Source organism: Thalassophryne amazonica, unplaced genomic scaffold (assembly GCF_902500255.1).
Source record: "Thalassophryne amazonica unplaced genomic scaffold, fThaAma1.1, whole genome shotgun sequence".
NCBI classification, from domain to species: domain Eukaryota; kingdom Metazoa; phylum Chordata; class Actinopteri; order Batrachoidiformes; family Batrachoididae; genus Thalassophryne; species Thalassophryne amazonica.
The window spans coordinates 215671-240082 of record NW_022986270.1 but is presented as its reverse complement, the minus strand read 5'-3'; the positions used below and the strand labels follow the sequence as shown (position 1 = coordinate 240082).

The following is a 24412-nucleotide window of genomic DNA, read 5'->3' as shown; positions in this document are numbered from 1 at the left end:
AAATCCAGATGTCTTGTTTGAGTTCAGGAGAGGTCACCAAGGTACCAGGGGTCACCGTCACAAAATGTTCAAGGAAAGGTCTAAGCTCCTTTTCAGAAAATACTTTTTCACACAACGCATTGTAGAAGAGTGGACCGGTTTACCAGACAGAGCCACATGTGCCACATCAGTAAATGACTTCAAGAGTCAGATCGATCCGTTGTTCAGGAAGAGGAGGGGGCGTCACATAAGTCAGCACAGACTTCCTGCCCCCTTATTGACTGCCGTATGAGACGACAACTTCATTGACAAGGTGTAGTGTCGACGGTGGATTCAAGGTAAATTCAAGCAGAGGGTCACCCCTTTGAGTTTGGTCTGCTTGAGGTTTCTTCCTCAGAGGGAGTTTTTCTTTACCACTGTTGCTCTGGGGGTTAGTAAGGTTGGACCTTACTTGTGTGAAGCGCCTTGAGGCAACCTTGTGCTTTGGCACTATATAAATGAAAATAAATTGAAATTGAAATTACTGGATAGCTCATTGGTCCACACACTCCGTACAAACCATTGAAGCAAACTGGCAGCCATCTTACGACTCGCAAGTTATATGGACTGCATGTAGACAGCTTATTAGAATGTCAACATTTTGGAGTAATAACTGAGCTGATTCTCTCATTTTCTTATTTTTCTTCCCCAGATAATGTAACCTTCATCCCTCCTAATCTATGCATGCCACGATTAGCCATTTCATTTATTTCCTTTCTTGTTTTTAGTACTTTGACACATTCTCCCCTTCTATTCTCAATTACTCAGATCTCCCTGGGACAAATACTCAATTCTAAAAATTATGATTCTTTAATCAAAGTTTATACAGGTTTTGTGTAATTATTAGCAAGATTTTATATATATATATATATATATATATATATATGTGTGTGTGTGTGTGTGTGTGTGTGTGTGTGTCTGTGTGTGTGTGTGTGTGTGTGTGTGTGTGTGTGTGTGTGTATCAATCATGAACAAAAGTGGATGGATAATAAAAGTCATGATGGATAATACACTCAACAAAAATATAAACGCAACACTTTTGGTTTTGCTCCCATTTTGTATGAGATGAACTCAACGATCTAAAACTTTTTCCACATACACAATATCACCATTTCCCTCAAATACTGTGCACAAACCAGTCTAAATCTGTGATAGTGAGCACTTCTCCTTTGCTGAGATAATCCATCCCACCTCACAGGTGTGCCATACCAAGATGCTGATTAGACACCATGATTAGTGCACAGGTGTGCCTTAGACTGCCCACAATAAAAGGCCACTCTGAAAGGTGCAGTTTTATCACACAGCACAATGCCACAGATGTCGCAAGATTTGAGGGAACGTGCAATTGGCATGCTGACAGCAGGAATGTCAACCGGAACTGTTGCGCGTGTATTGAATGTTCATTTCTCTACCATAAGCCGTCTCCAAAGGCGTTTCAGAGAATTTGGCAGTACATCCAACCAGCCTCACAACCGCAGACCATGTGTAACCACACCAGCCCAGGACCTCCACATCCAGCATGTTCACCTCCAAGATCGTCTGAGACCAGCCACTCGGACAGCTGCTGGAACAATCGGTTTGCATAACCAAAGAATTTCTGCACAAACTGTCAGAAACTGTCTCAGGGAAGCTCATCTGCATGCTCGTCGTCCTCATCGGGGTCTCGACCTGACTCCAGTTCGTCGTCGTAACCGATTTGAGTGGGCAAATGCTCACATTCGCTGCTGTTTGGCACTTTGGAGAGGTGTTCTCTTCACGGATGATGCGAAGGAGATGTGTTGCACTGCATGAGGCAAATGGTGGTCACACCAGATACTGACTGGTATCCCCCCCCAATAAAACAAAACTGCACCTTTCAGAGTGGCCTTTATTGTGGGCAGTCTAAGGCACACCTGTGCACTAATCATGGTGTCTAATCAGCATCTTGATATGGCACACCTGTGAGGTGGGATGGATTATCTCAGCAAAGGAGAAGTGCTCACTATCACAGATTTAGACTGGTTTGTGAACAATATTTGAGGGAAATGGTGATATTGTGTATGTGGAAAAAGTTTTAGATCGTTGAGTTAATCTCATACAAAATGGGAGCAAAACCAAAAGTGTTGCGTTTATATTTTTGTTGAGTATAGCAATAGTGGATTTTTTTTTTTTTTTTTTTTTTTTTTTTTTTACAGCTGCACTGAAAGAATAAAACACCACTTAACTCACTACCGGACAGTGTTGCCACAGTTACTTTGAAAAAGTAATCCAATTACTGATTACTGATTACTCCTTGAAAAAGTAACTTAGTTACTTTACTGATTACTCAATTGTAAAAGTAACTAAGTTAGATTACTAGTTACTTTTTTAGTTACTTTTCCCAGCTGTCGACAACAACCCTCTGCCACCTCAACATGACAATGATACCTGTTTTGCCAAAACTCACTTTATAGTCACCCTTTCTTGACTTCAATGAAAATAAATACTTGTTTTATAAAAAGTAAAATAAAGACGTCTTTCTTGACCTCATATTTAACTGTTGACAGCACTGTAACAGTAAAACTTGCAATTTTGAACCTACATTTTTTATAAATGTAACTATTAAATTCTAACATTTTTCTAACATTTAAATTCTCTCTAAACATTTTACTTGTCGAAATTATTATTATTTTAAGCAATATTAGTAGTTGTAGTAAAAAACGGCTTCAAAACTGGACCTTTAATCTAGGGGTGTTGTGGGGGGGGCACATCCCTCCCCCACGCCCCCATTCCATCTGGATTCGCCCCTGCTTTGGCGTTTGAGCACAAAGAATGGATAACATTTATTTATGCAGAAAACATGACCAGATTTACAGGTAAGAAAGTTTTATTGCGTTTTCACATCATGTGGTCCTCAGAAAGAAAGTTTAGGTGCATTTGAGTGGAAAATAGTGTTAGTTGTTGACGCGTCGCAGAGGATCAGCTGTTTTTAATGACCAGATACGAAGCGGCTCAGCTCAGAATTCTAAATAAAGGAGGAAAAAAAGTATAAAAATGTCTTTGTAAAGCTCAGTGCAGGTGTGCTGATCACTGCGCTTTAAGAGGTGAGGACGAGTCGAGCAGCTGCAAAAAACCGTGGATGAAAAGCTCACAGCTCACTTAAAGTGGGACGTTCAGTCGAACCCCGACCTCCTGCCCACGGACCAAGTTTAATGCTGCTATCGACCCACAATGAAAAATAATAGTAACGCACAGTGACATGGAGAAGTAACTTTAATCTGATTACTGATTTGGAAAGATTAACGCGTTAGATTACTCGTTACTAAAAAAAGTGGTCAGATTAGAGTAACGCGTTACCGGCATCACTGCTACCGGAGAGGTGGTTTTCCTTTGAAATGTTAATATTTATAGCTTCAGCCTGATATTAGTAATAAAGCTCGTAGCATCAACACCTAAAGCTCCAAACTATGCACAAGTAGACCTAATAAATGTCTTAAAATAATTCGTCCAACACAAAACTCAACATGTGTCTACACACAAGCCACGCCAGCTATTATTATTATTATTATTATCATTATCTTTGCCTATACGCTGGAATTAGGGTTAGAACTCTTCAAATTATTGTTCATTACTTCCCATTTCAGTAATATTCACAGGTGAAATGTTCGTCCATAGCCTTTGAAGTGGCGATTTACGCAGATTATACCTGCAGATGAAGGTATTTTTTAACAAAATTACAAAGAATAAAGTTGCGTGTGCCTCTTTAAAGATCAATAGAGCGTTCAGGAGCGGGACATGCGAGTGGTAATATGGCGGCCGGTCAGTGAGTGATCCAGTGTTACATAGAGATCAGTGGCCAGTTGTCGGCTACTCTCTGCGCGCAAGAGATTGTGGGATATCTCCGCGCATGCGCACTAATATCAGTTTCGGTGAGACAAAATGTTTAGGTCACGGGGGTGTGGTTTTGCTGCTCCAACATTTTAACACCGAGAGTCCGCGGTCTGTAAACAAGCTTAGAACTGCATTCATCACAGTTATTTTTGTTATTGTCGTCTTCCCATTTTTCGTATCGATCAGTGAATAATTTAGTATTTGTAGTAGTCAGGTATTCTCTCCCCCCCCCTTCTTCAGTAGTGGTTCTGTCCGAACTGGCGCGAAAGCGCGAAGCGCCTCCCGACCGACTGCAAATTTAGTAGCGTCAAGAGCACTGAATTTTCATAGAACGTTTTAGGAAGTGACGTTTACGTTTCGCAATAAAAGGAAGTTGTAATTGTTTGGCGACTAACGTTTGCTCTAAATTATTTTAATTTGAAATTTGTAACAGGATTTGTGTGTTTATTTTCTTGTTATTTATCGTGCAGTGCACGTTGTGTTCAGAGTACGGCTTCTTAAATCAGTTACCATTTTACTCTTTAACGTCTTTAAAGTCTTCGTTTTATCACCGTTTGTTCCCTTCCTGTGACGGCTATGAACTGGTAGGTTAAGTTATTTTTCTCGGAGTTTATTGGTTTATTTAGTTTTACTTCCATGTGGTCGCGTTAGAAATTAAACGAGGTTTTAAGTTACAGAACGTCTTAAATGTAAATCTACCTAATAAGTACATTTAGTAAATCCAGTGATAGTAATAAGACCTGGCTTGTAGCCAAACCAAAATTAAAAATTTTAAATGAAACACGAGGTTTTCTGGTGCCGTTTGTAGTACAAACATACATACATACATATATATGTATATATATGAACTCCTGTTTTGCAGACTGGGCTGTAATATATCTTTATTGTTCCCTTTTGACAGCCTAAAGCCAGAAAGTCGAAGCGCGTCACCTCAGTGCCCCAAACCCAACGAGTCCGAGGAGCCGCTGGGCACGGCCATGGAAACGGGAGCCGGTAAGAAACATTCGCATTCATTCTCTGCTGCTTATCTGGGTCCAGGTCGCCATGACAGCAGACCAAGCAGCTCATCCCACACTTCCCTGTCCTTGCCAAGTTCTTTAGCTCTTCCTGAGGGATCCTGAGGTCTTCCAAAGCCATCTGGGACATATAATCCCTCCAGCATGTCCTGGGTCTTCCCTGCTGGATGTGGCTGACACACGACCAAGGGTGCGACAGTTTACCCAGACTGACTCCAAATACGAGTAAATGAAGTACTTTTATTTATGTTTTGGCGATTTATGCACTCCATTCTCAAAACAGTACATGAAAGCAACAGCACTTATCTTTCCAAGCGCTCAGCGGGACGCACTGCCGCCTCATCAGAGCTCGTAACATCAGATCGCACAGTTCAGAGAATCGTCGCATGTCCCAAAAAAGGAATTGCCAGGACTCACAAGCATACTGAAACATCCCTATTTGTTCTTTCAGTGTTCTAAAGCTCTTATACAGCTGTGCCAGAAGGTTCATATGTGAATGTGCCCCTGTAAAAACAGTCAAGCGCGCAGTCAAGATCTCCCCACAGCCATATCATGGACATTACTGGTGGCTGCACTGAACCAAATAATATAGGATGAGTATGTTTATATTACCATAATAATCAGATGACTGTAAGAATCTGAGCTCTGATGCTACGAGCCCTGTCGAGGCAGCAGTGCGTCCCGCTGAGCGCTTGGAAAGATGAGTGCTGTTTGCTTTCATGTATTGTTTTGAGAATGGAGTGCATAAATCAGCAGACCATAAATAAAAGTTTTAGTTTACTCGTATTTGGGGTCAGTTTGGGTAAATCGTTGCACCCCAACTAGTGACATCATCACCTGGATACCTGAACCACCTCAGTTGGCTCCTTTTCATGTGAAGAATCTCATTTCCTCCACTTGTATCTGCGACCTTATTCTTTCTGTCATAACCTGATGAGGTGATGGTCTAGTGGTTGAGAGATGGGCTTGAGACCAGAGGATCCAAACCCTGTCTAACTGGAAAATCACTAAGGACCCTTGGGTAAAGTCCTTAAAGCCCCGGTGACACAGCACTGTTGAAGGACACGAAGCCAAAACGAAACAAGGAATCTGGACTTACGTTGACTTTCAGAGAGGTCTAACCATAGTCCAGCTTCGTTCTTGTAGCTGGCACTTTGTCAGAATTCTCAAACTCTTGAAAAATGTGAACGAATCCCAACGACAACATCAATTCGTCCATATTCCGTTTTGCTTTGTGTCTTGATGGTTCCTCATCGTTTGTGTAACTTCTGTACTGTCAGCGTTCTTTGTGATTGTCGTCCAGTCTCTCTCTCTCTCTCTCTCTCTCTATGTCTCTGACTGCGATGCTGCTGCGGGTGGCTATGGACAGCACAGACTCGCTGCAGAAATGATCATACTCTGACACTTTGTTTTGATTTTGTTTTAAAGCATCAAGGTCACCATTCGCTTTGTTTTTCTTTTGCTGGTTTTGATTTTGTTCTTTTATGCACTCTGCACTCGCAGGCTTTTTGGTGAGGTGAGAAGTCCAGGCTCATTCTGCCAGTTTTTCTCAATCATTTGTGACTTTGGGACTTTTCTCCTTCGTTCAGCTAACGCCGTGAGCCGTGTGGCCGGGCCTTGATCCCCTGGTTGCTCCCGGTGTGTACTAAGCGCCTCGTATGGCAGCAGCCTGACATCGGTGTAAGTGTGTCTGTGTGAATGTGAGGCATCACTGTAAAGTGCTTTGAGATTCTAATTTAGATGGAAAAGTGCATTATAAATGCAGTCTATTTACCCAAAGTTTATGACCGTCAGACAGCAGTGTAAATTAAGCTCAACTCTTTCACCACAACGGCCCGTAAAACATCAGGTTACGCTCCATCTCACCCCCACAAGGTACTTAAACTCCTCCACTTGGGGCAATAATCAACCAGTTGTGTGTATGTATGTGTATATGTGTATGTATGTATGCTGAAAAGTTCTGTCTGTAATGTGATTATTTAAATAAGCAACATATCAAAGTAAAACTGAAATAATCCTTTACTTGCTATCACATACCAAACAGGTTTTTTGTTTTGTTTTGTTTTGTTTTGTTTTTTTCTTTTTCAGGCATGCACAGAATTGGCATCAACGTAGCGCGTCCACACAGTCGTCTGTAAAAAATGGCATCCATGGACGTGTGTTTGAAACGGCGTGCTGTTAATGAATTCCTTGCGGTGGGGGGTTGTTGCACCTGCAGACACTCATTGATGAGTGAGTGTTTCTATAGCGATGCCTGTGAATATGTCACGGCAGTCAGCACGTGGAAGGAGTTAGAAGGGTGAAAATCAGCGAGTCTGCATGAGCAGGCCTGTAGGGGGCATCCCAGAATGGTCACAGATGAGCAGCATCAAGTATGAGTGCGATGCTGACGTACTCAAACTTTTGGAACACAGCAGCACTGTCAACTTGACCGGTATGTGGACACTTTGCAAAAGCTGCACTCACTCTTGGAGCAGGTCTGTCATGGAAACAATGTAGTACTTCACCATGATAATTAGTCCACTGGACAAGCAGGTTTTTGGTACTAAACAATACTGACAGTCCACCCTCGGTGTACCATGACTTACACCATGAAAATTATTGGTTGAGTTAATATGGTTTTAAAAAGGACTAGTTCTCACATTATGGGTAACATCTGTCACTTGTCATAGAATCCAATGGACCCCCTCCCCCCCAAATTCTACTCACAACAGCCCATAATGACACGAAAAGAAGTTATTCTAAATGTTTGCAAATTTTATTAAAAATTAAATAAAAATAAGAAATTACATGTACACAAGTGTTCACAGTGTTTGTTCAATACTTTTTTGGTGCGGCTTTGGCAGCAATTACAGCCTCAAGTCTTCTTGAATATGATGCTGCAAGCTTGGTGCAGCTGTGGTGTAATCTTGATGATCAGTCAGATAATGTGGTGCGCTTTTCTAAATGAATGGAGCAGCTTTACATTTTGTCCCCTGTGTCTTCATGGGCCCGTAACCGGTTTCACGGTATACCGTGGTATGAAAAAGCCACGGTATCAAAACCACTAAAATTTTCCGTTACACCGTCCCGACGGTATGAGCGGGTTATAAGAATTCTTGACGGGCAGAGTGGAGGTAGCCGCCCTTCCCCTTGGCGCGCACCTCTGTCTCTGTTTACAAACAGGCAGCTAGCATTAGCTAGCTCTGCATCATGGCTGAAGGAGGCGAAGCCTGCACTGAACTTTTCCCTCTGTCTGAAAGGACAGAGTCGGCTTTTTTGTTTTATTTTCTGCAGAATAGCCCTTCAAGCCAAAAACGGTGACAACAAAGCACCGTAGCTATGGCCTGTGTCGGACTCGGAGCGATTCAAGATTCCCCCAAAGGATTACATGGAAGGAGTAAACTTTATCCCGTCTTTGAAACCACTGAGAAGTACAAGCGGTGGACTCGAGTTGTGCTTGTGGTCGACCAAATTTCTCCCACAAACATGTCAAGAAGGACAAATACATCTATTCCAAGCGCTTTGTTGGTAAAGCTGGGCCAAGTATTGAGCATCCGGAGTTTCGGACCTTATTCCAGCCACATTTCTCCCTAAAGCCCCTTTCACACCGGGGGTGATCCCAGTTGCTCCCAGTTGCGCCGTGCGTCATTATGACGACGCCGCGTGGAAGCAACTCAGTGCCGAGATGATACAGCTCGGCTCCGCGAGAGGCGCAAAGCAGGAAGCAAGTCGGGTGCTGAAAAATTAAAGCTGTTTAATTTTTTTTGGCGTCCTGTGCTCGACGCAGAAAGGAAGTGATTCCAGCACAAGTCGGGGCAAAGAGGCGTTACCCGGCGTGACTCAAAGCCAATTTATGATTCCTGCTGTGTTCCATTGTTCCCGCAGTATAAATCACGCAGGATTGTTTTTATCCAATGTACTTAATGCAGTAAAAACTACATGCTGAAAAAAAAGACCACAGAAAAAAAATGCTTATTGCAGCTCAGCTCCTCTCTGTGTGGAGCTGTCTGGTGAAGAGAGCCACTGTGAGGCAGCAGCAGCTTCTTCTCTCACAAATGTGTTTAAATAAAATTCATAAAAGTCCTCCTCACAGACTGATTGCCAGAAATATCCAGTAAAAAGTCCAGACATCTCTAGTCCACTCATGGGCGTTCATTCACGCGCGCACATGTGAACAATTAAAAGAAAAAAAAAGTCTGGCTGCAGGCATTAGTTCCTTGTTCTCTGCTCAAACTCTCACGTCACAGTTAAAAAAGGACAAAAAAGGACATACAATAGTGTTCAGAATAACAGCAGTGCTTTGTGACTAAAAAGATTAATCCAGGTTTTGAGTATATTTCTTATTGTTACATGGGAAACAAGGTACCAGTAGATTCTCACAAATCCAACAAGATCAAGCATTCATGATATGCACACTCTTAAGGCTATGAAATTGGGCTATTAGTAAAAAAAAAAAAAAAAAGCAGAAAAGGGGGTGTTCACAATAATAGTAGTGTGGCATTCAGTCAGTGAGTTCATCAGTGAGCTCTTGCTTGCCTCTACTGGTGGTTGGCTCTCACTGCGGTATTGTATCACTTCCTGTTCCGGAGCACAGCGGTGTTTTTCTGTATCTGTTGGCTGTTTAATCTGCGAAGTTAGATTGATCTAGTTATCTAGATTATGATTTGTTTCCCAGTGTAATCTTTACGTGCCTTAACTAAAGCACTCCTTCTGCTGAATCACCTCTAAATTATTTACACATTATTCACTTTGCGTGTTTTTAGGAATCCGCTAGCTTAGCGTAGCTACTAGCTCTTAGCCGATTTAGCATGGCGGCTTCTCCTGTCTCTCCCGCACTTTTCTGCTCTGGGTGTGAAATGTTTAGTTATTCCTCGGCCTCCTTTAGCAGTAATGGTACTTGTAATAAGTGTAGCTTATTCGTAGCTTTGGAGGCCAGGCTGGGCGAATTGGAGACTCGGCTCCGCACCGTGGAAAATTCTACAGCTAGCCAGGCCCCTGTAGTCGGTGCGGACCAAGGTAGCTTAGCCGCCGTTAGTTCCCCCCTGGCAGATCCCGAGCAGCCGGGAAAGCAGGCTGACTGGGTGACTGTGAGGAGGAAGCGTAGCCCTAAACAGAAGCCCCGTGTACACCGCCAACCCGTTCACATTTCTAACCGTTTTTCCCCACTCGACGACACACCCGCCGAGGATCAAACTCTGGTTATTGGCGACTCTGTTTTGAGAAATGTGAAGTTAGCGACACCAGCAACCATAGTCAATTGTCTTCCGGGGGCCAGAGCAGGCGACATTGAAGGAAATTTGAAACTGCTGGTTAAGGCTAAGCGTAAATTTGGTAAGATTGTAATTCACGTCGGCAGTAATGACACCCGGTTACGCCAATCGGAGGTCACTAAAATTAACATTAAATCGGTGTGTAACTTTGCAAAAACAATGTCGGACTCTGTAGTTTTCTCTGGGCCCCTCCCCAATCAGACCGGGAGTGACATGTTTAGCCGCATGTTCTCCTTGAATTGCTGGCTGTCTGAGTGGTGTCCAAAAAATGAGGTGGGCTTCATAGATAATTGGCAAAGCTTCTGGGGAAAACCTGGTCTTGTTAGGAGAGATGGCATCCATCCCACTTTGGATGGAGCAGCTCTCATTTCTAGAAATCTGGCTAATTTTCTTAAATCCTCCAAACCGTGACTGTCTAGCGTTGGGACCAGGAAGCAGAGCTGTGGTCTTATACACCTCTCTGCAGCTTCTCTCCCCCTGCCATCCCCTCATTACCCCATCCCCGTAGAGACGGTGCCTGCTCCCAGACTACCAATAACCAGCAAAAATCTATTTAAGCATAAAAATTCAAAAAGAAAAAATAATATAGCACCTTCAACTGCACCACAGACTAAAACAGTTAAATGTGGTCTATTAAACATTAGGTCTCTCTCTTCTAAGTCCCTGTTGGTAAATGATATAATAATTGATCAACATATTGATTTATTCTGCCTAACAGAAACCTGGTTACAGCAGGATGAATATGTTAGTTTAAATGAGTCAACACCCCCGAGTCACACTAACTGTCAGAATGCTCGTAGCACGGGCCGGGGCGGTGGATTAGCAGCAATCTTCCATTCCAGCTTATTAATTAATCAAAAACCCAGACAGAGCTTTAATTCATTTGAAAGCTTGTCTCTTAGTCTTGTCCATCCAAATTGGAAGTCCCAAAAACCAGTTTTATTTGTTATTATCTATCGTCCACCTGGTCGTTACTGTGAGTTTCTCTGTGAATTTTCAGACCTTTTGTCTGACTTAGTGCTTAGCTCAGATAAGATAATTATAGTGGGCGATTTTAACATCCACACAGATGCTGAGAATGACAGCCTCAACACTGCATTTAATCTATTATTAGACTCTATTGGCTTTGCTCAAAAAGTAAATGAGTCCACCCACCACTTTAATCATATCTTAGATCTTGTTCTGACTTATGGTATGGAAATAGAAGACTTAACAGTATTCCCTGAAAACTCCCTTCTGTCTGATCATTTTTTAATAACATTTACATTTACTGTGATGGACTACCCAGCAGTAGGGAATAAGTTTCATTACACTAGAAGTCTTTCAGAAAGCGCTGTAACTAGGTTTAAGGATATGATTCCTTCTTTATGTTCTCTAATGCCATATAACAACACAGTGCAGAGTAGCTACCTAAACTCTGTAAGGGAGATAGAGTATCTCGTCAATAGTTTTACATCCTCATTGAAGACAACTTTGGATGCTGTAGCTCCTCTGAAAAAGAGAGCTTTAAATCAGAAGTGTCTGACTCCATGGTATAACTCTCAAACTCGTAGCTTAAAGCAGATAACCCGTAAGTTGGAGAGGAAATGGCGTCTCACTAATTTAGAAGATCTTCACTTAGCCTGGAAAAAGAGTCTGTTGCTCTATAAAAAAGCCCTCCGTAAAGCTAGGACATCTTTCTACTCATCACTAATTGAAGAAAATAAGAACAACCCCAGGTTTCTTTTCAGCACTGTAGCCAGGCTGACAAAGAGTCAGAGCTCTATTGAGCTGAGTATTCCATTATCTTTAACTAGTAATGAGTTCATGACTTTCTTTGCTAACAAAATTTTAACTATTAGAGAAAAAATTACTCATAACCATCCCAAAGACGTATCGTTATCAATCAATCAACTTTTTTCTTGTATAGCACCAAATCACAACAAACAGTTGCCCCAAGTTATCTTTGGCTGCTTTCAGTGATGCCGGTATTTGGTTAGACTCTTTCTCTCCGATTGTTCTGTCTGAGTTATTTTCATTAGTTACTTCATCCAAACCATCAACATGTTTATTAGACCCCATTCCTACCAGGCTGCTCAAGGAAGCCCTACCATTATTTAATGCTTCGATCTTAAATATGATCAATCTATCTTTGTTAGTTGGCTATGTACCACAGGCTTTTAAGGTGGCAATAATTAAACCATTACTTAAAAAGCCATCACTTGACCCAGCTATCTTAGCTAATTATAGGCCAATCTCCAACCTTCCTTTTCTCTCAAAAATTCTTGAAAGGGTAGTTGTAAAACAGCTAACTGATCATCTGCAGAGGAATGGTCTATTTGAAGAGTTTCAGTCAGGTTTTAGAATTCATCATAGTACAGAAACAGCATTAATGAAGGTTACAAATGATCTTCTTATGGCCTCGGACAGTGGACTCATCTCTGTGCTTGTTCTGTTAGACCTCAGTGCTGCTTTTGATACTGTTGACCATAAAATTTTATTACAGAGATTAGAGCATGCCATAGGTATTAAAGGCACTGCGCTGCGGTGGTTTGAATCATATTTGTCTAATAGATTACAATTTGTTCATGTAAATGGGGAATCTTCTTCACAGACTAAAGTTAATTATGGAGTTCCACAAGGTTCTGTGCTAGGACCAATTTTATTCACTTTATATATGCTTCCCTTAGGCAGTATTATTAGACGGTATTGCTTAAATTTTCATTGTTACGCAGATGATACCCAGCTTTATCTATCCATGAAGCCAGAGGACACACACCAATTAGCTAAACTGCAGGATTGTCTTACAGACATAAAGACATGGATGACCTCTAATTTCCTGCTTTTAAACTCAGATAAAACTGAAGTTATTGTACTTGGCCCCACAAATCTTAGAAACATGGTGTCTAACCAGATCCTTACTCTGGATGGCATTACCCTGACCTCTAGTAATACTGTGAGAAATCTTGGAGTCATTTTTGATCAGGATATGTCATTCAAAGCATATATTAAACAAATATGTAGGACTGCTTTTTTGCATTTACGCAATATCTCTAAAATCAGAAAGGTCTTGTCTCAGAGTGATGCTGAAAAACTAATTCATGCATTTATTTCCTCTAGGCTGGACTATTGTAATTCATTATTATCAGGTTGTCCTAAAAGTTCCCTAAAAAGCCTTCAGTTAATTCAAAATGCTGCAGCTAGAGTGCTGACGGGGACTAGAAGGAGAGAGCATATCTCACCCATATTGGCCTCTCTTCATTGGCTTCCTGTTAATTCTAGAATAGAATTTAAAATTCTTCTTCTTACTTATAAGGTTTTGAATAATCAGGTCCCATCTTATCTTAGGGACCTCGTAGTACCATATCACCCCAATAGAGCGCTTCGCTCTCAGACTGCAGGCTTACTTGTAGTTCCTAGGGTTTGTAAGAGTAGAATGGGAGGCAGAGCCTTCAGCTTTCAGGCTCCTCGCCTGTGGAACCAGCTCCCAATTCAGATCAGGGAGACAGACACCCTCTCTACTTTTAAGATTAGGCTTAAAACTTTCCTTTTTGCTAAAGCTTATAGTTAGGGCTGGATCAGGTGACCCTGAACCATCCCTTAGTTATGCTGCTATAGACGTAGACTGCTGGGGGGTTCCCATGATGCACTGTTTCTTTCTCTTTTTGCTCTGTATGCACCACTCTGCATTTAATCATTAGTGATCGATCTCTGCTCCCCTCCACAGCATGTCTTTTTCCTGGTTCTCTCCCTCAGCCCCAACCAGTCCCAGCAGAAGACTGCCCCTCCCTGAGCCTGGTTCTGCTGGAGGTTTCTTCCTGTTAAAAGGGAGTTTTTCCTTCCCACTGTAGCCAAGTGCTTGCTCACAGGGGGTCGTTTTGACCGTTGGGGTTTTACATCATTATTGTATGGCCTTGCCTTACAATATAAAGCGCCTTGGGGCAACTGTTTGTTGTGATTTGGCGCTATATAAAAAAAAAATTGATTGATTGATTGATCAGTTTTGTGGAACAAAAAGGTGTGAATCAGGTGTCCCCTATTTAAGGATGAAGCCAGCACCTGTTGAACATGCTTGTCTCTTTGAAAGCCTGAGGAAAATGGGACGTTCAAGACATTGTTCAGAAGAACAGCGTAGTTTGATTAAAAAGTTGGTTGGAGAGGGGAAAACTTATACGCAGGTGCAAAAGATTATAGGCTGTTCATCTACAATGATCTCTAATGCTTTAAAAAGGACCAAAAAAAACCAGAGACGCGTGGAAGAAAACGGAAAACAACCATCAAAATGAATAGAAGAATAACCAGAATGGCAAAGGCTCACCCACTGATCAGCTCCAGGATGATCAAAGACAGTCTGGAGTTACCTGTAAGTGCTGTGACAGTTAGAAGACGCCTGTGTGAAGCTAATTTATTTGCAAGAATCCCCCGCAAAGTCCCTAAAATAAAAATAAACAAAACTGTTTCACTTTGAAGTTATTCAGACTGAATTCTATCGTTCTAACTTGACTCATCAGAGCCGCGCAACGTTTGGAGCTGTGTGAACAGAACGGAGGATGATTCTTGTTTCTTTCTCGCAACGAGACAGGAGTCCCAGTTAGTAACTTTAATCCGCACAGAAGTGACTCACGACTCATATTCGGGGATGAAAGTGGTGAAAAACAAAAAAAGCTGAAACCCGAAATTACCCCCAACACCACCTGCACGAAAATGTTTGAATTCTATAAGCTCTGAAATGCAATCTGGGACTATTCCAGACAATAAACTGCAGTGAGTGCAGCATCCATTTAGTGAGAAAAACAAAACCAACTTTCCTTATTCAAATTCATTCCAGTAGTATTACTAGGATGCTCTTACTAGGATGCAGCAGTTTTCTACTTTGTCAGATAGTTCTGGAGGAAATCACTGAAGAAATTAACACTGAAAATATGGTTTGACTGAAACAAACTGTCATTAAACTTAAATAAAACAGGGATGAAGTGGAGGTGTGAGAGTCACTAGGTGTTCACAGGAAACACTTATTTCTGTATATAGTTATGGTCATTGTTAGTTGCTTTTATATTTTCTGTTGTATCTCTTCAGGTTCTTTTTGTCTCTTTCTCTACAATTGTATATAATAATCATTAGATTATTAATATATAAACAAAAATACATTTAAGGAATATTACAATTTGAAAACAAATGCACCCGAACCTGATGACAGCTGCAACAGCTTAATGCTAACTTTTAACATTGAAAATGCCATAAACATGCTAATGCGTTAGCATTGCTCCCATTTTTAAGTTATAAAATACATCTATCAACTGTTTCAGAAGACCATAACAGGTCGGTTTAACATAGAAAAGGTAAATAATACTCACAGATGTATGCTCTTTAGGGGTTTAGTGGGGGAAAATTAAGCGAAATAAATAAATAAATGAAGCAGTCGACCGAAGCATTGCTTCAATCTGCGAACCACGCTTCGATTGGTTCAAGGTTCAAAGCAAAGCCGCGCTGCAGAAAAGTTAAGGACCCGCTGCAGGGTCTGTAATCAGTGTAGAGAAATGATCATTTTCCTGACAAACACCCCCCAAAACAACGGCCACTCTGAAGGACCGATAACAGAATTGTTAAGCACAAAGCATATTGATGTCGGTGGATCAAATCATTTCTTAACGATACCCGAAAGGAACCGGTTCTCGATACCCATCCCTAGTCCTGAGACAGGACATGTCAACATCAAGTAGAACTCCAGACATCTCCACATTTGCTTAAGGACAGTTCACTCGCGTGCGCATCTTGCAGTCAAAGGAGGAAAGATAAACTATAACAGAACTCAGAATGCAGCCCTGCAGCTCAGCACAACAACAAATATAAAGTAGAAGAGAACTCAGAGTGCACAGTCTGTCTGCAGCCAAACTGTGCACTCTGAGTTCTCTGTGCAGAGAACCTGCAGGCTGCATCCTCACCTCCTCTCTGCCCCCTGCTGTGCGCACCTGACGCAGATATTCCTGCGTCGTCATGACACCACAGGAAGCAACTGGGAGCAGCCCTAGTGTGAAAGGGGCTTAAGCAAGTAAGTCATGTTTCCCACGGGGCAGATGCTACATGTCTAAAAGAGAGACGATTATTGTGGTATTTTCTCTAAAGTTATCAGTGGTATGGTGCTCGTAGCGGTAGACATCGTGTCAATTAGTGCACCTGAATCATGTTATTAAAGCACATTTTAAAGCTGTACATAATACAGTGAAACCGTAAAACCGCGGTATTTTTGCCCACGGTTATCATACCGTCCAAATCTCATACCGGCCTATGCCTACCCCGTGTATATCTTCACTGACCCCTACCTGACAACAGCTGCCACCCTGGGATGGCCGTCGTCCAGTTTTGTGCAGGTTGTGGTACAATGAGGCTGGATTGTGAGTGTTGCTTAGTTAAGTGGTACAGGTTAAGTCTCCTGGCTCATGGACTAAATGCTCATCCACACATGTGAACTGACAATGTGTTGCAGTGACACAAATCTTGCCACACCCACCGTACGGACCACATCTCTCAAGCCTTCCCGGTTTTTTATTTTCCCTGATATGAAGACACACGGTCAGTCCGAGGATGCAGATGTGCTAACGGCTGTGCATCGCCGCTGCCCAGAGACGACACTGATGGGATGCACAAACCTGTCTGATGTTGGTGTCACTTTGTGCAAACTGAAGGTGACCACATGGAACAGTAATGAGGATGTTCCAAACCTTAAACAGACATGAGATTCATGTGAGGATCTTGATCATTATTGTAATGATCAGATCATAGGAAGCATCTTTCAGCCGACCCACGTGCTTGTGTGTGCCCGTGGTTTTGTGTGTTTGTTGTATTTTGTTTGCTGATGATACGACTGTTTGGTAGTGAAGATCATTTGGGACAGCTCCTGGACATGATGGAGAGGGAACTGCAAAAATTTAAACCTTGGTTTGATTTAAATAAATTATTGCTTCATTTGGGTAAAACAAAAGGTGTTATATTTGGAAATAAGCCCACGAACTTAAGTAGCAACTTATTACTGAATGATGTCAAAATTGAAATAGCAACAGAAAACAAGTTTCTTATTTTTTATTGATGATAATATTGATGATAAATTAAGTTGGAAAACTCATATAAATTATGTTAAATCCAAAATATCAGAAGTTATTGTGATTCTGTATAAAGCACAATACTTCCTCTCCCAGCATTCATTGGTTACGCTACATCATTCATTGCTTGTCCCATACATGACCTACTGCATTGAGGTTTGGGGAAACGCATATAAAACAAATACAAATCCAATATTTCTGTTACAAAAGAAAGCTCTAAGAGTTATAATTAAAAACATATCGTGAGCCAACAAACTCACTGTTTGCTTGTTTACACATTTTGAAATTCTGGGACTTGGTTGATTATATGACGATACAGACCATGTATAAAGTTAAACTCTTGTCTCAACGTGTCCAGGAACTCTTTAAAATGAGGGAGTCCTGTTACCACCTGAGAGGAACATTAGTATTTGACAGCTAAAAGATTCAAACTACTGTAAAAAGTCACTGCATCTCTGTAAAAGGTGTTAAAATCTGGAATAACTGTTCTGATAGTATTAAATTATCTGGTACTTTGGCTGGTTTGAAAAGATTTCATAAAAACAATATAATTACTTATTATAGTACAATAAATTAGGTAAACTGACTTTGTTCCTGTTCTGTTTTATCTTTGTTCTGCTGTGTTCAGATATTTTAGTTTACTGATTACTCTATATTGTCTCTGCTTGTCTTTTTTTTTTCTTTTTTGGTATATGTTGTTATGGGTGTACATATGTGTATATACAGGGGTCGAAATACATTTTTTTAACCTACTTGCACTAGTGCTAGTAACATAAAAATTACTTGCACCAACAAAAAGTTATTTGCACAACCAAAAGTCAGTCTTATGTCAACCTTAAAACTCCTCCTCTGATGTGTCAGACTCTTCCTCTCTGGGGAGAGCGGCAGCAGCGGCGGCAGTTTTTTGTTTGTTTTTTTTTCCCCCCCCGCATGCGCGCGTGAGGGTGATTCTTTAACTACGGGCACTATTGGCCTTGTAAATGTAATTTCCACCACACCATTGCCTTACAATATAAAGCACCTTGGGGCAACTGTTTGTTGTGATTTGGCGCTATATACATGTGCTCTGATGTCACTGTTTATCTCCATAGAAACTACCCAAACAATCTTTCATACAAACTGTTTAAAAGGACATTACAGTGTTGTGGTGGAAATTACGGCAATAGTGTGGGACAACTACATTTTGTTTAAAAAATAAAAAAAAATCACAACAATTGTATGACATTGAATACCCCATTTATGTTTTGATTATTTTATTGATATTTTATTCAGAGATATTTTAAAACATTAGAAAACATTTTATTACCATTCATTTTTATCATTGAAGATCAAAAGTCTGGGTGTGGGACAAGCACAAAACAGCAATATTTGCATATAATGATGCTGAAAAAAGGTGAAAAAGTCATCAGACTACTAGAACAAATTTCTTAAAACACGTTCATTGTAAAGATAACTATAAAAGTGTGAAATTTCCCCTTTTTTCTGTTTTTCATACAATATGATCAAAGGACATAATAAGTGCCCGTAGTCTAAGAATCACCCGTGAACAAATCGTCTGTGAAGATTATTTTTTTTTAACTACACAGATGTCTAATAAAACAAATGGTGACTGGTTTATAACACAATGATGACAGAGTTTGAGGGCAGATAGAGAGAGAGAGAGGAACCACAGCCAGTTTTTTTTCTTTTCTTTGTTTACATGTGCGTGCGCGAATACAACAAATAGAGCACAGGAACTCGCTCCATGTGTGAGAGTCATAAAACAGAAGCAGCATGAAGACAACACACTGAAAATTGTTTTTTTCCTTATTTATTCCTTTATTGGTTCATTTTACTGATGCTTATAGTTGATAAAACTTGGATAAAGTTACTTGCACCAGTGCAAGTGCAGTATGAAATTACGTGCACCGCTCGAATAATATGTGCACAAACTAGCACATGCATGTACAGTAGTGTTCAGAATAATAGTAGTGCTATGTGACTAAAAAGATTCATCCAGGTTTTGAGTATTTCTTACTGTTACATGGGAAACAAGGTATCAGTAGATTCTCACAAATCCAACAAGACCAAGCATTCATGATATGCACACTCTTAAGGCTATGAAATTGGGCTATTAGTAAAAAAAAAAGTAGAAAAGGAGGTGTTCACAATAATAGTAGTGTGGCATTCAGTCAGTGAGTTTGTCAATTTTGTGTAACAAACAGGTGTGAATCAGGTGTCCCCTATTTAAGGATGAAGCCAGCACCTGTTGAACATGCTTTTCTCTTTGTAAGCCTGAGGAAAATGGGACGTTCAAGATATTGTTCAGAAGAACAGCATAGTTTGATTAAAAAGTTGATTGGAGAGGGGAAAACTTATATGCAGGTGCAAAAAATTATAGGCTGTTCATCTACAATGATCTCCAATGCTCCAAAATGGACAAAAAAACCAGAGACGCGTGGAAGAAAACGGAAAACAACCATCAAAATGGATAGAAGAATAACCAGAATGGCAAAGGCTCACCCATTGATCAGCTCCAGGATGATCAAAGACAGTCTGGAGTTACCTGTAAGTGCTGTGACAGTTAGAAGACACCTGTGTGAAGCTAATTCACAATTTGCCAAAAAACACATCAACTGGCCTAAAGAGAAATGGAGGAATATTTTGTGGACTGATGAGAGTAAAATTGTTCTTTTTGGGTCCAAGGGCCGCACACAGTTTGTGAGACGACCCCCAAACTCTGGATTCAAGCCACAGTTCACAGTGAAGACAGTGAAGCATGGTGGTGCAAACATCATGATATGGGCATGTTTCTCCTACTATGGTGTTGGGCCTATATATCGCATACCAGGTATCATGGATCAGTTTGGATCAGTCAAAATACTTGAAGAGGTCATGTTGCCTTATGCTGAAGAGGACATGCCCTTGAAATGGGTGTTTCAACAAGACAATGACCCCAAGCACACTAGTAAACCAGCAACATCTTGGTTCCAAACCAACAAAATTACTGCCTCGCAGATGTGAAGAAATCATGAAAAACTGTGGTTATACAACTAAATACTAGTTTAGTGATTCACAGGATTGATAAAAAAGCACTTTGAACATAATAGTTTTGAGTTTGTAGCGTCAACAGCAGATGCTACTATTATTGTGAACACCCTCTTTTCTACTTTTTTTACTAAGAGCCTTTTTTCATAGCCTTAAGAGTGTGCATATCATGAATGCTTGGTCTTGTTGGATTTGTGAGAATCTACTGGTACCTTGTTTCCCATGTAACAATAAGAAATATACTCAAAACCTGGATTCATCTTTTTAGTCACATAGCACTACTATTATTCTGAACACTACTGTACTATTTTGAGCCCTGATATAGCAACTGGTGGGGACGTTTATAAGCTTTTCTTTCAGCCGACACCCTTTCGGCCGCACAAAACTGGGAAATTGTTTTTGTTTTCTTTTTTGTATTATGAGAGATTCTTTTAAGTGTGTGTGGGTGTGTGGGTGTGTGTGCGCGCATGCAAAATACAATTAATTGATTTAAATAGATCTGTTGGACTCTTACAAACAGATTGAGCACTTGATTCAGGTCATCATCTTCATGCTGCTGTGGGTTTTTGTCTCCTCCATCAGTCATGTTAACTGCTGCTTTTTGTCTCAAGATGTAGGTGTGAAATCTGAGGACGTGGCGTCTGACGTGGTCATTACGAAGGAAATGGAAGAAGAAGAGAAGCAGCTGATGGAGGAAGGAGAGAGGAAGGAAAAGGAGATGATGGAGAAGGTTTGTTTGTAAATCAGTTTTTGTCTTCACTTCCTTTCACACGTGGAAGACGTTCAGCTCAACAGCGTCGTAGGTTGGACCCTGTGCGGGCCACAGAGCTGTAGTACAATCATACATCCTTTACTGCCTGAGTAAAAACATGGACATGATCCTGATATCTCAGCACACAGCTTCTCTGACATCATCATTTAACATGTCATCATTCCCATTTATTGGAACAGTGTTTCTGTGAACCTGTGTCACTGACCACACTGAAGATCATCATGTCAAGATCAATAATCATAATCCAATAACATCATGAATATTATTCTGAAGCAGTACTTTTTCTACCTTCAGGTACGAACTCTTAGGAAGCTTACTATGAAACCTTTAATTGGTCAGTCCTGAGATTTGACTTTCACAGCCTAGTGTGTGTGTGTGATGATCTGTCACTCATCTATTACAAGTACAGTTGTCATAGATCACAAAACCCATAGTCCAGATCAGATACAGGTTGGGGCTTTTTTTGTTTTGTTTTTTAGGTGCTGATTGGATCACTTTCAGTTCAGACAAAAAAATAAATAAATAAAAAACAAATACTACTTTGCTTTCCATTTAAAAAAAAAAAAAAAAAAAACTTGAACAGTAAAAAGAAGCCACTTTTGCCTCTGGTCTGAAATGAAAACAAGCTGTCCATTGTTTTACACAATATTTTTAAAATAAAATACTTAATTGTTGTAGCTATTCAGTTGTAACATAAATGGTATCAGTGAATTAAAAACATGGCCTTTGTCAAATTCATGAAAATTAAGGAAAAAAGAAATGGAGCAAAGCCGGTCAAAGTTTGTAACTTCCAGAGACATGAGAAAATCCACATTGTACGGTGAGAGGGGAACAGTAATAGTTTTGCTTTCTCTATCAGGATAAATTCATAAGTCCTACTCTCTGATCCCATCTATTTCCATTGTCGTTGGCTGAACGGCCCCCCCTAGAAATCAGTCCCCCCTGCTTTCACTGCACATGTGTCATTTCTGAGTGTCAGCAGCGATTCACAGATTATCACCTCATTTCTGCTTAAAACTGACTTTAGAATGATTTAAGAGGTTTTACTTTGTCATCTGATGGTTAATATGCACATTATTCCATTTGATTGCTGTAGGTGTAGAGAGTCTGACCAGCGGCTATGCTCCCAAATAATGCATATTCAGTGAAGGGAGGGGACGGACCGATTTTTAGGCCGGGGCCGTTCAGTTTGAGACACCGGTCTCGAGTCCCTGACAGCAGACACTTGGGAAAAAGTCAAATCCTATATTTATTTTGCAGTGTTGTGGGCTTCTGGCAAACTCGGCTGTGCACGCGCTTCTTGTGTGACATTGTTCAGTGAGCTCACGGCTACACAGGGAAGAAACAACAGACACTTTGTCCTCAACACCTTTTAATTTTTCAGTGTTTTTATCAGGTTTTTTTGGATCCAGAAGTGCACTGAATGTGCAGCAAGTGGAGCACACAGCTGTTTTTAACAGGCTGCGTTCACAACTGCACAGCGTGCACATGTGCCAAACTCCACTGTGATTTTTACTGAGACCAAATCAAAATGAACAGTTTTCACTTTAAAAACAAGTCACCGTGACACTATAATGCCACAAACATGTCGCAGGGTTTTGAGCACTCATCAGGGTGTGTTCAAAGCCCTCGTCCCTTGTTTTCAGTTATGGTGTGTTGGCACACACGGTGTCTGTGTGGCACGCTGGGAAGCACCAGGCTGTTCAGAAGAGACAAAATTAATAAAATCCTGACCAGCAAGCAGATGATGCAGCTTTTATGTTTGAGTGTTAACATCACCAAAATGGAGTTTTAAAGATGGCACTCAGCGCAGGAAAGTGTGGAAGCAGGTTTTCTTTGACCGAATGATGCCAAACCCTGTCTCTTCTGTGTGTCGTGTCTGCTCTCTGGAAGGCGCGGGAATCTTTGGAGCGGGATTCCCATGAGATGCGTTTCAAGAGGCTGCAACATTTGCTCCAGAAGAGCAACATCTACTCCAAATTCCTCCTGACGAAAATGGAGCAACAACAGAATGAGGTAAAAGAGACTGACCCGGTACCAGAGTCCATGCCCGGGCTGAAGTCCTGACCCTGCTTCACTTCATGTTTCTGTCCATTTCAGGAGAAACTCCGCAATAAGAAACTTGAAAAGAAGGTCAAAAAGGTGACAGACTTTACACGAGTACTGCTTTATTCTCCAGACTTCAGTCATTAAAGTAGCTTTCCTGTTTTGTTTTTTAGAAGCAGAGCACAGTCAGTGCAGCGCCTCTTAAAGGTGAGTCGCACTCTGTGAGTTAGTCTGATCAGAACTCTACTGTGCACCTGGAAAGTATTCACAGCACTTCACTTTTGTAACATTTTATGTTACAGCAGGGGTGCCCAACCTTTTTGAACAGAGATCTACTTTTAAAGTAGACAGTGTATTGAGATCTACCGAGCCGTATGGAACGCCACAGTGTAGCCACACTGTATTGTGCACCAATATAATAACACAATTTTCTGTCAGGTTTTAACAATAATAATGCATCATTGAAGTAAATGTGCAGGGTGGAAAATAATAAGCACAAGTAGGCCTCGGACTGGCCTCAAGTTAGAAAAGTTGTTCCCTACCCTTAGTGGGACTTCTGGCCCCGAGAGGAAGAAGCTGGTCTCTCATAGTCCAGACAGTAGGACCTGAGAGCAGCTGTAATCAGGCACTCAGACACTCTCTGTTTGCATTAGATTCCAGATTTGGATGTTCATGTCAGGATTTGAACTCGGTGTCTTTTTTCAGTGTGAGGATCCAGGTTGAAGAGTGATGCCACTTTGGACGATATACAGTCCACATCTAGATTTTTCCCCAAATGGAAAACAGAGAAAACTGACAACAGGCTCTTTGGATGCAAAGTCAGTGAAGCACCTGTCAAATTCTGACAAGATGCTGTGCACGTGATCATCATAACGTGCACTCTGTCTTCACCCACTTTGTGTCTTGGTGCTAAAGTTCTGCAGGTCTCACTGTTGCAACCTGCTTGATAACACATGTGATATGCTTTTAAACTTGCTTTCAAATCCAAAAGCTGTGTATGTCAGCATGGTTTGAATGTTCCAGAAATTTACCTCTTGAGCCGCCTAACGTCTGTGTGCAGCAGGTGCGTGTCTCCTCCAGCTCTGAACAGAATGTGTCCTCAGACTCCTGGCCTGAACAGAACACTGCAGTCTTGTTCACCACATTCATCACTCTTCATATTTATGGATCATGAATCGTGCTGCTCACCAACTTCTCAATTCCTGGACTTTTCATCCCCACAGCATGACGCTGCCCCCACCATGCTTCACTGTAGGGATGGTGCTTGGTTTCCTCCAAACTTGGCCACAGTTTGTAAGACGTGCACTCAATATTGTCTTGACACATAAATGTTGGCTATTAGTCAGCACACCAGGA

General features: G+C 41.1%; 1 protein-coding gene and 1 long non-coding RNA gene across 2 annotated transcripts in view; both read left to right on the top strand.

The window, feature by feature from the left end:
- The first annotated feature begins 4347 nt into the window (after window positions 1-4347).
- hells (helicase, lymphoid specific) overlaps window positions 4348-24412 on the top strand; it is a 100713-nt gene continuing 80648 nt past the window's right edge. Inside the window, 6 exon segments of the mRNA XM_034165463.1 lie at window positions 4348-4451; window positions 4769-4860; window positions 20850-20968; window positions 22904-23026; window positions 23111-23152; window positions 23230-23263. Coding sequence (XP_034021354.1) covers window positions 4444-4451; window positions 4769-4860; window positions 20850-20968; window positions 22904-23026; window positions 23111-23152; window positions 23230-23263 — 418 coding nt within the window. The 5' untranslated portion in view covers window positions 4348-4443.
- On the top strand, window positions 4941-14709 carry LOC117505927. The gene is made up of 3 exons (XR_004559310.1): window positions 4941-5036; window positions 11790-11795; window positions 14700-14709. It is a non-coding gene; the product is annotated as an uncharacterized LOC117505927 (long non-coding RNA).